Source organism: Colias philodice, chromosome 17, assembly GCF_061535455.1.
Source record: "Colias philodice isolate Cphi_HAF_F1 chromosome 17, ilColPhil1 Martin Lab GWU primary, whole genome shotgun sequence".
NCBI lineage: Eukaryota > Metazoa > Arthropoda > Insecta > Lepidoptera > Pieridae > Colias > Colias philodice.
Genome location: NC_143102.1, coordinates 7335394 through 7354455, shown reverse-complemented (window position 1 = coordinate 7354455; position 19062 = coordinate 7335394). Strand labels below are relative to the sequence as shown.

Here is a 19062-nt window from a genome sequence, read left to right as displayed (position 1 = left end):
AAAACCAATAAAAAGGTGTTTAATTACCAGAAATTTTTAAAATAACCCCGCTGTTGGTCAATGCAAGTGAGACATCACCGTAAAAAGTTGTCTTTAAATGTCTGAATGCCCTTTTATCATTTTTAATGGTTTCTTTTGCTACTATGAATTTCGGGGTTATTTCGTCCAAATTGTGGCTTTCTCTCGTTTTTGTAGTATTCCCACGAAAAAAAATCAATGGGATTTATGTCTGGGGACCGTGTAGGCCAGGCTAAAGGGCAAAGATACCCTGAAAGATGGATTGGTCGTTGCAGCCTGCGCATGCGCCGGTGACGCCTGCCTAAAGCCTGGCCTCCACGGTCCCTCGACCTAAACCCCATTGATTTATTTCAATGGAGATACTAAAAAGACCTCGGCTACTTAAGAGAATGCCACAATTTGGACGAAATAACCCGGAAATTCATAGTAGCAGAAGAAACCATTAAAAATGATAAAAGGGCATTCAGACATTTAAAAGACAACATTTTACGGTGATGTCGCACTTGCATTGAGCATTTTAAAAATTTCTAGTAATTAAACACCTATTTATTGGTTTTAATTTAGCTTTAATGATCATCATGTTAATAAAATTTTTGCACTTACTACATTTAGATTTCACTTTTTCGATTGAAGCCTTCTGAATAATAAAATGAAATTTTTAGGGTAGCTACCTGATAGATAGAGCCAGTTTTTAAAAGCCAAATGGAAAACTTTTTTTATGTGATTTTATTTTTTTATGGGCCCTAGAAGTGGTGAACATACTGGGTAATTTTATCTTTCTTGACATTTAATTCTTTTTTTTTATTCCATTCGAAGATCTAACGATAGTAAATGTTACCATACTGAATTGGCCTATCTTTCAGCTTAGCACACAAAAAAAAATCAAGCATCTACCGCAATAATTGACGTCACCATGAGTCAAAATCTCATCGTACTCGGCGATAAGTGAAAAATTGAAAAAAGAGTCATAACTCCGAAACTACGAAAAATCGCATAACATACATGGGGGTGATTCGGATAGCCCTCTAGGTCCTCTACCTCCTGGCTTCAGTTCATCCATACTTTTTGGGACACCCTGTATAGGTAACGAAATCTAATATTATCATTATGCCTATATTTAAATGAATTTCATTAGAATTCAAGCTAATTTTCTCTGGGTTTTCCAGCCATTTATGGTTGTCAGTTATCAGTGAGATGAAACATTAATCACTTGCTCTTAATAAGGAAAACGCCAACAGCTTATCAGTCTATTAATTGTCTACAATTTTTCTTACTTGAAAAATATTATTATGTATTGATTTGATTTTTCAAATAAATAAATGGTTTATGTGTAACGACGTTGTATATTTGTTAGAGTAATTGATTTTAAAAAAATAATTGTATAGTATCTAATACTATAATTTTCGTGAGAATTACATAGCTTATAAAGTTTCAAGTGAAAAGGCTAATTTGAACAGTTATCAAAAATCAATATTCAAGTCGCATTGACCCATATAGGGGAGAGTACAGGAGAAACAAAAAGTCTAAGGTGGAATGCAATGACTCCAATGTTTAGTTCAGTCACGCGATTGCTTCGCGTCGCAAGCTTACTGCTTACATTCAAAGACTTACTAACTTTTAGACAATACCAATGCATTTTGTTTAATTTTTACTAATTTCAATGTAGCAAAATAAACGTTTCTAAATACGCTGATAAAATAAACAACAATAAAGGTAAATTTTAGAAGAGAGAAGGTACATTTTAATACAAGGAATACTATTATAGAAATTAAAGACTTTAACGGATTTTAAACGCGATTTATTCAGTATATCATGATCCCCACGTTTCACACACTGCAGCGAGCGTGGTCACGGGGAGACTCCATTGCTTTTTCGTAACATTTTTCATAACATTATAAGACACTAGCCGCTCCGCGCAGTTTCACCCCCGTGGCTCCTCTCCCGTTGGTCGTAGCGTGATGGTATATAGCCTATAGCCTTCCTCGATAAATGAGCTATCTAACACCGAAAGAATTTTTCAAATCGGACCAGTAGTTCCCGAGATTAGCGCGTTCAAACAAACAAACAAACAAACTCTTCAGCTTTATAATATTAGTATAGATTCATTCTTATGGCTTCTTAACCTTGACAAGTGATTAAGGATAATAATCTTAAGATATAAAGCATTTGGTAGTTATACTTTGGACTGTACCAGTTATTTAACTTTCCGCTAAGTTCAGACGCATCCCTGTAATTTGACGCAGTTTATAAAGTTCCTAATGCCACAAATATATGTTAATGAATGCAAGCGTGTCTTTCTGCTTTGAAATGCATATTGACTTAACTCGCATGTACTCATCTAAATTTGAGATTAAACCAGGATTATAATAATCTTTAGTGAGTAAAACAAATTTAAACTCAGTTAACTATTTACATAGTTGTAGAAAATGGTTAGTTACAAAAATCTTCAAAATGAAATAATAATACTTCAAACATAACATATTAAATAAGATTATAAATACACAAATTCAAAAAATGTTTAAATGTTCATTAAATACTTTACTTAAAATTGCGTCACGTAAAATTCTTGTTTACAAGGATATAATGTAGACATGGATCATCTTCAATTATATTTCTTTAGGATGAAGATCTTATTATCCTCATAATATGATATTCAATATTGATTAAGTATTCTCATGGCTTCATCTTTTGATCTGGATTGATCGACAGAATTGGTAAATTGACTGAAGATTGACGAACCAACATAATCTATACATAATTTAATTAAGAATGTTCTTTTTATATTAATTTTATGGATTGAGGAATAAAGAACTTGTAATGGATCCATTTGAAAGGATTTGCTTTGACTTTATGAGTACAAAGTCACTGTCACTCAAAGCTCTAACTAAAGTGGACTTCAGTGGACAAAGGCTTCTATTACGAAATTATTTGCATAGCGAGGGTACATTTTTGCGCATCGCATATCAGATTAATTTCTCTGTACTTTGCTTAAGTAATTCGGAGAAATGTCTAATATAAAATGCAGTTTCACTTATTAAAGTGGGGCATTTCTAAACAGTAATCCTTTCTAGCTAAAGTTTGTTTAGAACTCTTTTTTATATAGAGTAGAAGTTTCCTACTACCTACTTAATTTTATAAATACGATATGACACAACACAATGAAAATTAGGAAATACATTTTCTATATAGAGCACATTCATATCCCTTGCCTACATATTTCCTAATTACATATCCACAAAACATATCGCATTTATTTAACCCAAAAATTAAATCACAAGTACAAAAATAAAATCAAATACCGTGGCACCTCTGACCCACTCGTAGCTCACCAAAGCAATTCCTCGGTTTCTATAACGACGGACAACCCCACTGTTTATGAGCCGAACTCTGCACGATAACAGTAACGCACCACCTTCGAAACTGAACGGGTCTTTCCACCCCGAAAATGCAGAGTGTATCCCTTCTAATAATGACGTAATAAACCAATTACAATGTTTTACCTAATCGTGCTATCGTTGCTTGCGAGTGTGCTGTCTGCGAGAGAACCGAAGCAGATAAATATAGCGAATCAAGGGACGATAGCAGGGATGTACATCACCCGGTTCCGGACCAAAAGAATAGCAGCGTACCTCGGAATACCTTACGCTCAGCCTCCCCTAGAATTCCGCAGGTTCAGCCCACCGGAGTACACAGACCTGCCGCAATGGGAAGGGGTCAGGAACGCGACCCTGTTCGCTCCCGATTGTATGCAGAGTGATCCCAAAAAGGAGGACGTACAGAACCCTTTGAGTAGACACGACGAATTATTCACTAAGTTACTAGAGGCGCAAATGGAGGAGCCTAGGAAGAAGGAGTATTCAGAGGATTGTCTGTATTTGAACGTGTATGTTCCAGATGGTAAGTATACCATCTGACATGTATTTAAAGTAAAATATTTTACTTGATCTATGAATTGTGCTAAATAATGTAATTTTTAATAATTTTTTTTTTAACCTCAATTGTGCTGTGTACATACAATTTGGCTGGCATTTTACCGCAACATGTGATTAAATTTGTGTATAATTAGTCAAAATTGTCAGCTGTGATGTGTACCTATTTAAATAAATAAATAAATAAATAAATACCTACTTATATAGTATAGAAGAAAAATCAAGATCCAACACATTTAAAAGATTTGCCGAAAATAAGTTCGAGCTTTTAATTACTGTCAATCAATTTTAAGTAGCATATTATTTTAAATAAAGCACTCCCCTCACATGTTTTTGACCATAAAACTGATTTAGGTCACAGATAATATAGGGCTAGAAAAGAAAGATAAATATGCGTGATCAAAGATTAGATACATTATTACCGGACGCAATCGCCGTTTATTATACGTAGCAAATTCCTGCTAAACACACTAATATTCAGTACTGAAAGTGTATGGAAATGATTTATTTCGTTCTGAGGGAAAGCGCTTACAGGAAAATGGGGTACGCAGTCATTTATTAGCCTAGTTTTCCAAATACAACGTACGTAACAATCTGATAAGGCCGTCAATTCGCCAACTGTACGTTTGCTTTTCTATACATTGAGGTTAAAGAAATTGTTTGAGTAAGAAAATGAAACTTATAATATTAATGAGAGAAAAGTTTTGATTTATGTGTGAAATTCGAGATAAAAGATTTAAACTTTTGTATCGTACAACTTGAATCAAGAAACTTTAAATCCACATTTGAAACAATATAGAATGCTAAATCTTTCTATAGATATCTTCCTATTTATAAGCTAATGAACCTGAGATTTTAAAACTTCAGTCTAGTCAAAACGCAAGCAATGACAGACACGAAAACTATTATTACTAAACTAAGTAGGTATAATCTGGTATAATGTTATGATAAAAATATGTAAAGTTATACTTTAAACAAATTTAACAACGCATTTAAAGGTCACTGTTACCTGATATTCTAATATTGTATAAATTGTGTTCTCTACGTGTTCGTGGAAAGATTAGCGAAAATTATCGGCGCATCAGAAAGCCATTGCCATAAAATTTTTATTGGTATGACGCGCGATTTTGTCTCATTTACCATTTGAGTACGTTGACGCGACCCCTGATAATGAACTCGGATTGACGGCAGACGAGCGTTATAATTAATCTCCCGACAGCTAGAGGCGTTACCCCTTAATTACAAACACGACATTTTACAAAACAGATTATATTTGCTAAGTGCACTTCTCGTTTAAATCGATTCACATGTAAGCGCTTTGCAATGATTCATAGAACTGGTTTTTAATGACATACGATGGAAAAAATGTCATAATTGATTATTTATCTAGTGATGAGAGCATTTTAAATTATAATAGAGCTATTTTGTTTTATTACGTAGTAACTTTGATCCTGTTCTAAGAATACCATGCGCATGGAAATGTGTGATTCGTGATATATTTCTAATTTTCTGGAATATTACATCAATGACACGCATAAAATTAAATTTATATACCCTATTCTAGAACTAGGTTATAGCCTCTGGGTTTACTCCGATACGTACGTTATCATGTAACAGCCATTTCACATGCAAATTTCCATCCCATTGCACTCTCGTATAGATCCTATTTCCCTATTATCCAGTTAAACGATACAAAATATTGATACCTATTAAAAGATAAAACATATTTATATAAATCTGTACCGATATAACATCATTCATCTTTCAATTGATAGTAGTAGTAGAGTAGTATAGAATAGTGGTTATTATAGTCTCTTAAATTGACTTTATAAAAATATTAATTCAATTTCTTTTTCTATTGGTAAAGTGCTACTAGACACATGAAACAGATAATAAAAATATCGCCGCTATGTAATTTAGAAGCAGTCAACGTTGCAATTTCATATATTTATCAAAATATAAACAAAGTATCTCTTACACTTCAATTTCCCTAAAGGATATGAAACAGGCATCTTTATTGAAAAATGTGTCAATGAAATTTTGTATAAAAATGAGAAAATTGTTCTGAGAAATAGTAACGCTTTGTAAACAATGCATTTTTCATAATACACTTTTTATTTTTGTACTGCGTATTTTTAGAGCTGAATTCTAAGAATAGTTTTATTACTATTAAGAAGGTTGAACTATAGAAATTTTGAAATATTGTGGATATTTTTATAATTTTCTGGATAACATTTTCATTTTGTTCACATTAAATGGTATTATGTAGAGTTTTCTAATTTTCAGTTTTCTTTATAGATATTAATTAATTATTTCCAAAACCGATGTTTACAAATATCCTTCTCTCAATATAGGAGATTACAGTCTGAAGACTGAAATATGAACATTAAATATATCGCAGCTACTTTCCCACATAGACCGATCTGTAAAATCCGCGTCTAATCTGTGTATTTCCCATATCAGGTCGAGTCCAATATAATTATACCCTCGAACATCTAAAAGCCCTTACTTAAAATCTTTGCATATATTATATTATATTTGTAGCTACGTAGCAAGTCGGTTCCCCATGCAAGTTTTTGTATACTTTGTAATCGATAAAGTTTGCCTTTGTTAAAGTACCGTAATTATAACTTTGAAGACCGCTGCTAGTTTCGTTTACCAAAATATGCAACTTCATAATTAATTTCGTAATAAGTTTGATCCTTTTAAGTCTGATATTAATAGGGATGGTTAGGTTGTTCGCTAAAACTTTACAAAATATTATATTACGCTTTTTAGTATGGTTTGGGATTCAATAAATTATAAGCGTTGTGAACAACAACTTTTGATTGACCGCATGTCTTCTTCCTGTTTGCATCTATATCTATAGATATAAAAATGAAACCCGTTTCGCGTTGTCACGGCATCACGTGTGAACGGCTGAACCAATTTCTATAATTATTTTTTTTTAATGTTTGTGGAAGTCTAAGGATGGTTCTTATGTAGAAAAAAAGCCGGGGCGGACCGCTAGTCGTAAATAAAGTAAATAAAATTATATAAAATCCAATCATTTGTCTCTTCAAGATAATAATAAGCTATTATAAAATGTCAAGGATTACAAAACTAGGTAGACTTAACAGTCACAAGGCAAACTCTTTTCACTGTCCGGGAATAAATTAGCTTCCAGCTGAATAATGGGAAGTCATTGTTTTTTTCTCCTGGATGAAAAATTTATAGCAGTAAATTATCAGACCACTGTTCAGACTCATGATTGAGAACATTTGTCTAGATTAATGTAGACTCTAACTAGATGAGGAATGGTCTGCTCTCGTTTTTGTTAAAATGTAAAAATATCTGAGGTCGGTTTCATTGTCTTTGTTGGAAGGTTCTAGAATGTGTGAGAATTATGCGAAAATCATGCGAAAATATAGATTGGATACTCTAACAGAATTAAGATAATGAATATAGTCGGGTATATATAATGAATATGGTTTGAATGTAAGAAATACCTATGTGTTTATATAGGACCATGCCACGTCGAGTTTAGTATCCAATTAGTATCTATTTATTATGTCACATGTTTTCTTATTTATCCCATATGTCTCGAATAAAAATACCAATCAAAGATCATTAAAATAGATTCGATTGTTCTTATAGTTTAAATTAAATTTAGAACTAAGTTTCGTGTATTGACATTGTATTATGGTCATGAAAATTCGTGATATTGAAAAAAATCTGAGTCCGACCACACAGAGCGAGCAGCCTCGCGAAGCAATTCCTACGCGAAGCATCTCAGTTAGTGTGTGCCGACGTGGCTCGGCCGAGGAAAACGCGTGACTCGCCATTTTCCTTAGTTAAGGCACGTCTATCACTGACCGATCTTCCCGCGGAAAAAGCTTCGCGAAGCTGCTCCCCCTGTGTGAACCCACCTATTTCTGTACAAATATTTTCAGCATCTAATATTGGATTGCCAATATAATCACGATACCGTAATTTTCTCTCCTGTATATTTAATAAATCCATTGAGATTTCATCTAAATATAGAAGCAAAATTGTACGATAAATTTTAGTAATTCTTCATTAATTTCGTTGAGAACAGCAATTTATTAGATCTTTTATACTATTATTTTCGATGAAGCTCTCAATAATTTATTAGTTTATTATTCAGAGATTTATATTAATAGATAATTATTGATGTCATGTTTGGTGAATAGTTTTCAACCAGAAATCTATTCTGGGTCAAAGAAGAACCGACAACAAGCACATTACATGCAACTTAGCTATGTTGTAAACAAAATATTTTCTTATACAGGGTGTCTCAACAGAAAGTTTATATTTTGTGGATATAAATGAATGAATATAAAGGAAAAAAAAATAAAGTAAGCGGTGTATTGAAAAAATGTTTATTAATTATTAAAGTGCATAATATGGGAATTTATTTCTTAAAAATAATATCGTCCAAATGCAGTCACTCAAAATAAATGATTTATATTGAATGGTTGTACTAAAGGGCAAATGCCATCTGTTTAATCTGTTTATCCTGTTCTCCTTATTGACACAATTTCAATTTTCAACCATTCTCTACATCTGTTAAGGGCGCCGATATTGCTTACGTGCTTGAATATCTTTTAGATTTTTTCTTTACATAAAAAAGGTTAAAAAATAATCTAATTGATATTGTTATACCAAATAAAAATAACGAAAATTCCCACCACGAGAAAAAATTAGAAGACTATATATAATTAAGTAGTTCATTTCATTATTTTACGAAAAATATAATTTTGATATCTATAGTTCAAAGCAAAGGTCGAATCTCATAACATTACCCAAAACAAACTATATCAAGACATTTAATGATGCTTTAGATCTTAAACATTATTACTTGTTAATTATTTTTTTAATAGGACTAAAATTAAACGAACATGGAACTTACTAGAAAAAATAGTAAGGAAAGAATCGGCACATGTATTTATTCTAAAAATGCCTTGCGTGTGTATAATGTTCAATTAAAAAACGGACGTGTAATTAATATTATGCGTACAGAATCGGGGCATATTTTTATATTATTATGAAATTATGTGGGGTATATTCAAATTGTGTGGAAAAATAAGTATATGACCGTCGTGTTTTAGTGTTACCCCACGGTGTTACCCCTTTTATGGGAACAATACTTATTTGAAAGTAAAATTTAAGCAAGCTGTCGCACTTTTCTTTGGCCAGGTTAAATGATTATTTAAGCTTTTTATTGCCTTGCTGTAGAAATTGATTTGATCTCGTATTTTTTTTTATTCGACCTCGACCTTGAAACTTTACTTTGTTGAGTATTATATCCAGAATCAAATGCTATCGAAGCAGGTCGAAATTTTCGACTGAGATTAATTTCATTTTGAACCCAAGCACAATCGTGCACTGTCTTAGTTTTCAATAGTTCCAATTTAGCGTTCAGTTAAGTCGATCTCGATTGAATGAGAATTTGATATTGTCAGAAGTAAGCCTTTGATTCTTAATATGTAGTTGAAGTTAAGTTGTTTTTAAAAGTTATTAAACTATGACATACTTAGTAGCTTTCATTCAAACATGAGTAATGATTATTATCAGTATTCATTGATTCTTTACATTTATATATGCAAAATTCAATATTCTTTTTGTACCCAAAATTTGGTAGAATTCATAAAATCGTAAGAACCGTTGCTAGTATTTCACGCTCAGCGGCATGTGTAGGGCATGCACCCGGGTTTACCCGGTTCCGAAAAACCCGGGTAAACCCGGGTTTTTTGATGATCTTGAGAACCGGGTCTGAATAGTATGAAACCCGGTTCTCCCGGTTCCGACCAAAATATTAAAATATAAAATTTTATTTATATTTTGCTGCATTATTTTAACAAATTTATTCTATCTGGCAACGTCAGACTCACGTGCATCGCGAATTTTCGTGCCACGCCTCAAGCGTGGCTCTGATTGGTTGTCTAACCTTAGATGCTATAAGTTTCCTACGGTTGTATTACCAAAAAAAAATAATTAGGCTTCGAAAATGACAAAAATTAGGCTACTGAAATATTTTTATTAGATTTGTCGTGAATTTGAAAAGCTGTTGATTTTACTGTTTCATATAATGATCCGGTCATGTTTTTGTTTTTGGTATCAAGCTGAAATTTATATCGAATACTCAAGTCTTCGGTCCCTTGATGCTGTGAAAAAGTCAAACTCACAAGCCAACGCATCAAAAGATACAGCCGTAAATGCTGAAAATTTTCGCAAATTTCGACATTCGCATGGGACTCAAAACCTACAGGAACACAGAGCCTTTAAATTTGGTAACAGTAACGTCTTATAACACAGATAAAGGAAAAATTGTTGGAAACATAAATTTTAAAGATACAACATTATAAAAAAATAGGTTTGTTCGGAGCCCTCGGAGCACGAGTCCGACTCGCACTTGGCTGGTTTTTTGCTTTACAGTTTGCAGTTAAACCTTATTAGGTTTAAGTTTATATGTGATATTGCACGCCTCATAAGCGAAGCGTTGAGGTGGGTACTACTGTCGCTTCGCGCAAAACATCTGATTTTTCAAACTTAAAATGTCTTTATGTATCATACATTGCACTTGTAAGATAATACATACACACACATATTAAGCAAAAAACACTATTTTTAACGTTCATGATATTTTTGATGTCATTTTTGTTATTTAAACTAGTTAAAAAACAGTTTAAAAAAGTTCTGACTTGGACGTCCGTGTGTCTGTATGTGCGGATCCTTTTTCTTGTTAACACGATAGCGACCGAAATACTTTACTAATCGAGTCTTTTTTTTTCTCTTACGCTTGAGTATGCTCAGGAATAGAACCCTTTCATTTTTCAGGGTCTGATTCGATGTGGTTTAATTGTTATTAAATAAACAAAAATAATAATTAAAAATATTTATTAAAAAAAATTATGAGGCGTGCACTTTTGGATTTTCCAAATTATTATGATAACTAGGTACTTTGATAAATGAAGAAAAGTATTGAAATTTTGTTTCTTTGTTAATTTAATAAAATAAGACACAAGCCGCGTAAAATAAAAGGCCCATCAGGTACTTTAACAGTTACTTTTGTTTAATTTCGAATTTTTTCAGAGGTATTATAAAAGAACCGGGTAACCCGGTTCTACCCGGTTCTGAGGTCGATTTGGAACCGGGTTTCAGAAACTTGGAACCGGACTCGGTTCTGCATGCCCTAGGCATGTGTGACGCGATAAGCATCGCCTCCATCGTCACCTAATCATAATTCCTTTTAAATTTTATTTTATTCGTACGTCTATATATTAAAAATAATATTTATTCCATATATTGTCCTGTGATAATATAATCTACGAAAACAATAGTTGCTATAATCTACACAGATACCTAATACTTAAATACAGAATTTGTTATTGCTAACAAAAGTCTGTAAGTATTTTAATTCATATCCAAATAATACAAATAAATCTTCAAGAGAATGGATTTGCGTAAGACAAATTAACAAAACATGCAAACAATTGTGTTTGTTTGTAGCAAAATTATTGCTACGCGTGAAGTTAGTACAAATATTTGAGCAAACTTCGTGTCAAATTTGAAAGTGCCTTTGCCGTCTAGTTTATATTTTAATTCTTATAAAGTTTAAATATTACGTGCTTACTCATTCAACATGACTCATTCATTCACTCATAATTATTTCCCAAGCATTAATTTTTCCAAGTTTCATTTTTAACTTTTCCATTACAAGTATTTATTCCCGTTCAATTCAGCATAAATCGTAACTTTTAACGGACATAAAATCGAGCGGAGGTACGAATATAAAGTTTAAATGCAAAACGCAACGCTTTTAGCCGAGATTAGGGTCTAAGCCCGAAATATTGTATTCATCGATACTTCAAAAGGAAGGCTGGGTTGGGTATCAATGATCGAGCTGTTAACTTGATGGTACATTTGTAAAGAATTAAATACACCACGATATAGAAGTATGTTCGTTTAGTTTTAAAAACTCCTTGTACCTTTTAGTCTTTAGAGCTTTTTCTTTATAACGGTTATGAAAGGAGACCTTTAAATATTTTGTGTTTTTATTAGATTTTTATTTGAAGTGAAACTAATTTATCGGGGTTAGAAAAAAAATTAGTGTAACATTTTTTCGTTACGCGTGACATTTTTCCGTTAGGCGCCATCTTTTTCTTATCCCTACCACGCGTGATTCGACGTATTTCTGTAAAGTTGCATATTATAATAAATTATTTTTTGAAAAATAAATTTCACTTCTTACGTGTGTACACTAAGTACACGCACACATATTTTTATTTGAATAGGTCTTGAATCGGAGATGATACTTATCATGTACACTGTCACTGTCAGGATGTCCATGTGGTGTCCACTGAAAATCAGTAGAGATTCTAAGTTTCTTAAATGTCCTAAGATTCTCAAATCGGAAATTGTGTCAAAACAAAGTATTAGCCGTTTTGTAGGGTGTAGTTATAAGTTAATTTTATTTTTTTATGTCATTATATATATGTATTAATGTGTACTTATTGGTACAAATTAATGTATTTTCTTTCTTTCTTTCTATTTAATAATATAAGCTAGTTTAAAGATGTAACACGTATGATATACGAAAATCGACTGACTCTATTATGTAGTTATATACTAGCTATGTATATTGTATGTATTATAGAAGTTAAACACATACACTTTAGTTGCAGCCTAGCAAACATCAGCAAGTTTGTGCCTGGGAAATATTCCGGTTATAATCCTCTCGGAGAAAATGAATATTCAGTTATTATAATACATAGAGTAGGTATCTGCTTTAAGAAGAAAGAAGAAAAAAAACGTTTACTTACCGAGACAGCGTGTCACAGAAAATTGGCTTCAAAAACAAGAAAAAGAACAAGACAAAAAGTAAAACAATGTAATAAAATACGAGAGATTTTATGTAGGAATATTACATAAATATGGTAAATAATTTTCGAACAGGCGATAATAAACGTGCCGGATATCAATTTCAAATCATATTTTCTGCTAATCGCTATCAGATATTTTTTCGTGAATGATATTATAATCGAATCTACATTGGTCTTCACATAATAAAAACTCGTAAAAATTAAGTCTGATGTCGCATAGCATTATGGCATTATGGTGATAAACGTGTTTCTGCATAATATTGTTTACTTGCGAGCTAATATAAAAAGCTTTAGGCTTTTGGGATATTTTTGTATTATTATTATAAGGATTAAAATATTTATTTCTGCCCTGCAGCTTTTGTATCCCAGTACACCTACCCGGTATCCCGGTATACCTTGTAATTTACTTATGTATTGACTTACGTCTTACATCAAACGAACATAGAGCTAGCAAGAGCATTCTTTCGTGATCTTTAAGAGTAAATGAAAATTCAGTGTTGTTCGGTATTAGAACATTGCATAGGATCTTTTCCAACGCACTTAGAACGAAAGTAAGTCCGATGTAAATGCACCGTTTTATTAAAATAATAAACGTCATAATTTTTCACATAAATATGCTCAATTTTCGTAAACCCTTCACCGCTGTGTCATATCCACTAATAAAATATTCTAATCTTGGCATTATACATAGGTGTGAAAAGGCGACTAAAATGCATTAAATGTATGCAAATAATTACCCCGTAAGCCACTTACACGCTATTATGTGACCATTATTAAGATTTGCGTTGTTTATTTCAGCAAAGAAGCATAAGCATTGTTAGTACTTAGTAGTGAATATCGCATAGACTCACGAGACGGTTAAAAACCTTATAATTTTATGCAATTTTCCATAATCGATTCACATTTCCCGGAACGATAAAGGTAGTGTTTTTATGGAGGAAAATAAACAGTACAAATTATTATTACAAAGCTTATGCACATTTGAATTATTTTACAGTTATTTAAAAATCTAAACGTTTATAAAAGTGTTGTTGTAATGAAGGTATTCGTATGCCTTATTTATCTCAGGTCTATAATATTCTTACGAAGAACTTCAGACATAGGTAGGCTAAATAATAATTTCTATAAAATACTTTTTGCTGTGTACAAATTTAATACTTACATTTATCTTATATATAAAATTCTCGTGTCACAATGTTAGTCTGCATACTCCTCCGAAACGGGTGGACCGATTCTCATGAAATTTTCTGTGCACTTACCCGATGTAAGTCTGCGAATCGGCCAACATCTATTTTTCATATGTACCACGGGCGATGCCGGGGCGGACCGCTAGTTTTTTATATATTTTATTTATGCCCGAAGTCTTTCTGAATAATATGAGTAGAGTTTGAGATTATTATGAGGCTTTCCCAATTAGTCAAAAGGATTAATAACAAGCGGAACTTTTTCTAAAAATTTATTTTAATCACAAGCATAATATATCAATTGATTGTATATTTACATTTTCAATTTTCCAAACGTTTTTGTTTTTCACCAAAAGGGTAACTTGAGTCGAATCTACCAAACTTTAAGATTGCGGTGTCCATTTTATTTACAAGAGATTTAAGAAAGGGTTTCGAACTTTTAAACAACCATTTATTTTGTTCTTTATTACCCGTATTAAAATAATCGCTTAAGAATCGTTTTAGATGAAAATTTCTGAACGCAAACTTTTTAAGATTAGCTGTACAAATTGCCAATTCAGATTCATAATAAACTTCTTCAGTATTTAATTTTCATAATGAATTGATGTACATTTTAGTAATTTATTTTTCAAAATTTTCTCTATGTCATGATAAGAAATAATATAAATTCTAAATTTAAATAAAATGCTGAAGCGATATGAAATAAATACTCAGAAGCGTTCTAAATACTAGTATATCTCTGACCTCAATACAAATACAATCTACATTTCAAGACCAAAAATATTTTGCCAATACAGAGCATTAACTAAATAAGCCACTTAAATAGTCGAAGCAGCCACTCAGAGTTAAATAAACGCTACAATATCGCTGACCTGAATATCATCAAAAGGTGATAAATATGGACTTGTCAAATATTGCAGACCAGGCTTTACAACGCTGAATAAATTTGAGTCATTAATGCAAGAATTCCGTGCCAATAGCATACTCGTTAAGCACTTTGACTCAACCTAACCTTAATCTACCGACTACCCTCTTTCTTGACCTAAATTTGACATGCATTACAGAAAGGGAAATTCATTGTAGCAACATATGTTGGATTGTTGCGCATTTCTTTATTTGACACGCGATTGTTTCTGCGATTTCCATAGCACGTGACACGTCTGCTTGGGGTGATTAATTTGAGGATTTAAATATGAAAAACTTAAAGCTTTTGCAATTAATTTACACAGAATAAAAACTTTTCGTCAAATGGAATGTATTTGTACATAGTATTAGATGGTTATTGGAGAATTTGACTTGCATTTCGTTTAAGGCCCAAAAATTTCAAATAGATTTCCCAGGTAAAAACTTCTTTGTTATCAATCTAGCCCAATTTTCAAAATAACTAGACCCTTTTAGTTCAAGAAAAGCTGACAATATGAGATTGGAAATGCTACGTTATTCCAATATTCATTCGATTGCTTTAATGCTTATAATTTGGAACTCATTTGCTATAATTTGACGTAAAATTGTTTAACAGTAAAATTTCAGACTTGTTAAATAAGCAATCTAATATGAAATGACGAATATTTTCATTTAATATACACATTTGTGAATAAGAATATAAAGAGATTCTTATGAAATAATTAGTCGAGTAGCTTGATAGAGATTATAAATAAAATATATTTTATTAAACCGATGGAATATTCCTTTGTTAGCTGGAATATACTGGTAATTAAGAGTTTTATGCGAAAATGAAATATCAAAGAGAAAGTTTGATTAGTGACTTAATTAGGACATACATTGATTGGTCCCGTACGTTTTCCCTGGAGTATATAATTTGAGAACTACTGATTAGCATTCTATATATATCATGATTCATGACGTATGATATTACCTTATACGTTGTACATGATCATTTAGTGTTATGTTAATTAATGGAAAATTATTCTGTGGAATTAGTTAAGGGTCTGTTTAAATCTGCCTGAGATATTTAAATCGGATTATTCTCAGAGTTATTTCTTACTAATATAAAGTAATTAGGTATTCCTGTTTATGCGTCTTTAATACTTAATAGCAAAATATATGAATAAATGCTCCCTCAGTTCACAAAAGATTTGTGGATTAGTGTTAATAACAGCTTTTTTTTTGTTGCAGATGTGAAAGTGGAAGGTTACCCCACGATGGTTTGGTTTCATGGAGGTAATTTCGTTCGGGGAAGTCCAAATTACATAAATCCATTTCACCTTGTACTCAAACAAAAGGTATTTATCTAAATTACATAATATACGTCTGAATATGAATGTATTAAAATTAAGGTTGCACATAAAAAATCATAAACATTGCTTATTTGTGAAAATGTTTTAATAAAATTTTCATTCGTAATATTTGCATTAATTCAATAAAGTTTTCATATTTCCAGGTAATATTTGTTTCAGTGGCGTACCGCTTGAATATATTCGGATTTTTCTCCACGCTAGATAACGAGGCGCCCGGCAATTTTGGCTTATTAGACCAAGTCGCTGCATTAACTTGGGTTAAGAATAACATTGAAAGTTTCGGAGGAGATCCTGAAAATGTCTGCATATTTGGTCACGATGCCGGTGCTGTTAGCGTTGGACTTCATTTGATTTCGTCTTATTCATCTGGACTTTTCCAGAAAGCCATTGCTATGAGTGGCAATGTGCTCTCTCCTGATACAGTAAACATCGCAAGAAAAGAAGTCATTACAGTCGACAAAGTTGCGAACGCATTTAGTTGCTTTCGAAAACCAACTTACCAATTACTAGATTGTCTTAGACGGGTTAATTATCAAGCTCTATTGGATATCGGCGAACCACTAGCTGAATGGAAACCTCTAGTTGATAACGGTTTCAGTAATATATCTCTTCCATTTCTCACAGATCTTCCAAGCAAAATGTTCAAAGACGAAATCTTCAGTCCCGTACCAATTTTGACTGGCTTTACTAATATGGAAGATGCCTTACTGTTGGATAAAGATGGTAATGAAGATTCAGGACTAACTCAAAGGGAGTTTGATATCATGCGAGAAGAAGTTATTCTTTCTGATATTACAGTAGATAATAGTTCGTGTTTTACAAACCAACATCACATACAGGAAGCTGTTGCATTTTTTTACAAACCAATTCCACCAACCAAAAACGAGACTGTTTTGAGAAAACTATTTCTGGAGTTTTATACTGACAAAGTATACGGGGCCACGACTTACCAACTTGCTAAATATATGAGTAAGCATTCTCCAGTTTATCTTTATCGTTTTGATTTAAAGCCCTTTTCAGATGTAGCTAACGACGGGATCCCGGATTGGGTGGCAGTCCCTCATAATTTCGATTTAATTTTTACATTTGGCTTACCACATTTAGCACAGCCGGAAGACTTGACGAAATGGGACTACAGAGATAAAAGCATATCAGAAATTGTTATGAAAATGTGGTCGAACTTCGCTTGGTACTCTAATCCCACAAATTCGGGCGTGATTATCCAATGGGATCCTTTTGAAGAAGAGAAACCAGGTTTCTTTATAATAGACAGGCAAAATTTTACAATGAGCACAGCACAGACGGTAAATTACAAAGCGTTTGAATTTTGGACGGATTTTTATCCCAAGGTTGTAGAAATAGGTACAAAATGTTGTAAAGAGGTTCAGGATGACTCTGGAGCGGCATCCATTGTAGTTGAGAGATTAATATTGCACCTGGTTACATTACATTTGTTTTATGTTGTGTTTAACCCAAATTAATTCTGAAATAATGTACTTAAAGTTTTAATGTTATTTTTGTATAGTCTATTTAACTATAAAAGAGACATAATTTATTTACGATAATATTAATGGCCACTGTAAATGATGTATTATAATATTTACTTATTTGGAAATATATTAAAATTACATTATACTTACTGAAGTATTTTTCTTTCCCTTACGTTTGCTGAGTTGGTACTTTGTTTTTTTTGGAATAACACAGAAGGAAAATAAAAGCAATGACTCGTCCCACAGGTATATTATTTGCATTTCTAAGTAGTACTTAAATGTAAGCCATCCTAAAGTAAGCACAAACAACAATTTTTCCTTATTCGCTACATCGTTCAAGGTTGAAAAATATACCAACGTAAACACACAAAACTTTCCCAGACTTTTTGGTTTATTTAGATTAGGTCCAGTTTATATTTTATTACATAATTTATAATGCCTTCACCTACTTGATTAATTACCTGCGACTGCGTAATAGCTCAAGTTCAATCCCCGATAGCAACTATTTTCGACACCGAATCTGTCATTTCAAATAATTCAGTGAAACTTTGAGCATCAAAAGCTCGCACACTATGAAAACCTGTGTTGTCGTGGGAATTACGAATTATATTGGTTGATAATAATTAATGGATAATTATATTTATTTGAAAGAAAGAAAGAAGAAAGAAAGAAAGAAAGATCATTTATTTGACTCCACAATAATAACAAACACAATTGACACAGAATACAATACTTAATTAAAATTAAAACAACACAACATGAAACAAAACAATACAAGTATAATAAATGAAAGAGTAAAATAAAATAAAATGAAGCCGAAAAGTGGAGCCAAGTCAGGTAGCCACTCAGCATAAGTTGCAATATAGTTGCAACGCTGATTTTCAGTGGCCCCTCTCTGAAGCGATTGGAGCGGCAGTACGTTCATAGATAGATATTATATATATTAATATATACATATATAAATATATTTACATATAATAAGCTTATTGAATAAAATACATAATTATAATAATTTAACTTAATATTAATGGATAAATGTTAAGGTTTAAATAAAAATAATAATACGTAATAATATAGATAGATAGATAGTATACCTACATAATGTGTAAAACCTAATGACAGTGAATAACCATCACACAACTAAGGTTGGAAAACACAATTCAAAATGAATATAATATTTACTAATCGAAAATATGTTTATATTAACGTATAATTAATAGCAGAGTTACAAATATAAGTGGTTTTGGTATTAAATTAAGCTGTTATTAATTTTACAAATAATAATTAAACGAATAAAG

General features: G+C 32.0%; 2 protein-coding genes across 3 annotated transcripts in view; one reads left to right on the top strand and one right to left on the bottom strand.

Moving 5' to 3' along the window:
* LOC149481158 (uncharacterized) overlaps nt 1-19062 on the bottom strand; it is a 273145-nt gene that overhangs the window by 109324 nt on the left and 144759 nt on the right. The gene's annotated exons all lie outside the window — the stretch shown is intronic.
* On the top strand, nt 3439-17893 carry LOC149481163 (carboxylesterase 1E). Its single transcript, XM_089705579.1, has 3 exons — nt 3439-3915; nt 16153-16259; nt 16418-17893. The coding sequence occupies exons 1-3, from the start codon at nt 3510-3512 to the stop codon at nt 17753-17755; spliced, it is 1851 nt and encodes a 616-aa protein (XP_089561705.1). The 5' UTR covers nt 3439-3509; the 3' UTR covers nt 17756-17893.

Coding starts and splice junctions, on each gene's coding strand:
- LOC149481163 (XM_089705579.1), top strand. CDS start 3,510: ATGTTTTACCTAATCGTGCTATCGTTGCTTGCGAGTGTGCTGTCTGCG. Junction 3,916..16,152: donor GAACGTGTATGTTCCAGATG/GTAAGTATACCA, acceptor TTTTTGTTGCAG/ATGTGAAAGTGGAAGGTTAC. Junction 16,260..16,417: donor ACCTTGTACTCAAACAAAAG/GTATTTATCTAA, acceptor TCATATTTCCAG/GTAATATTTGTTTCAGTGGC.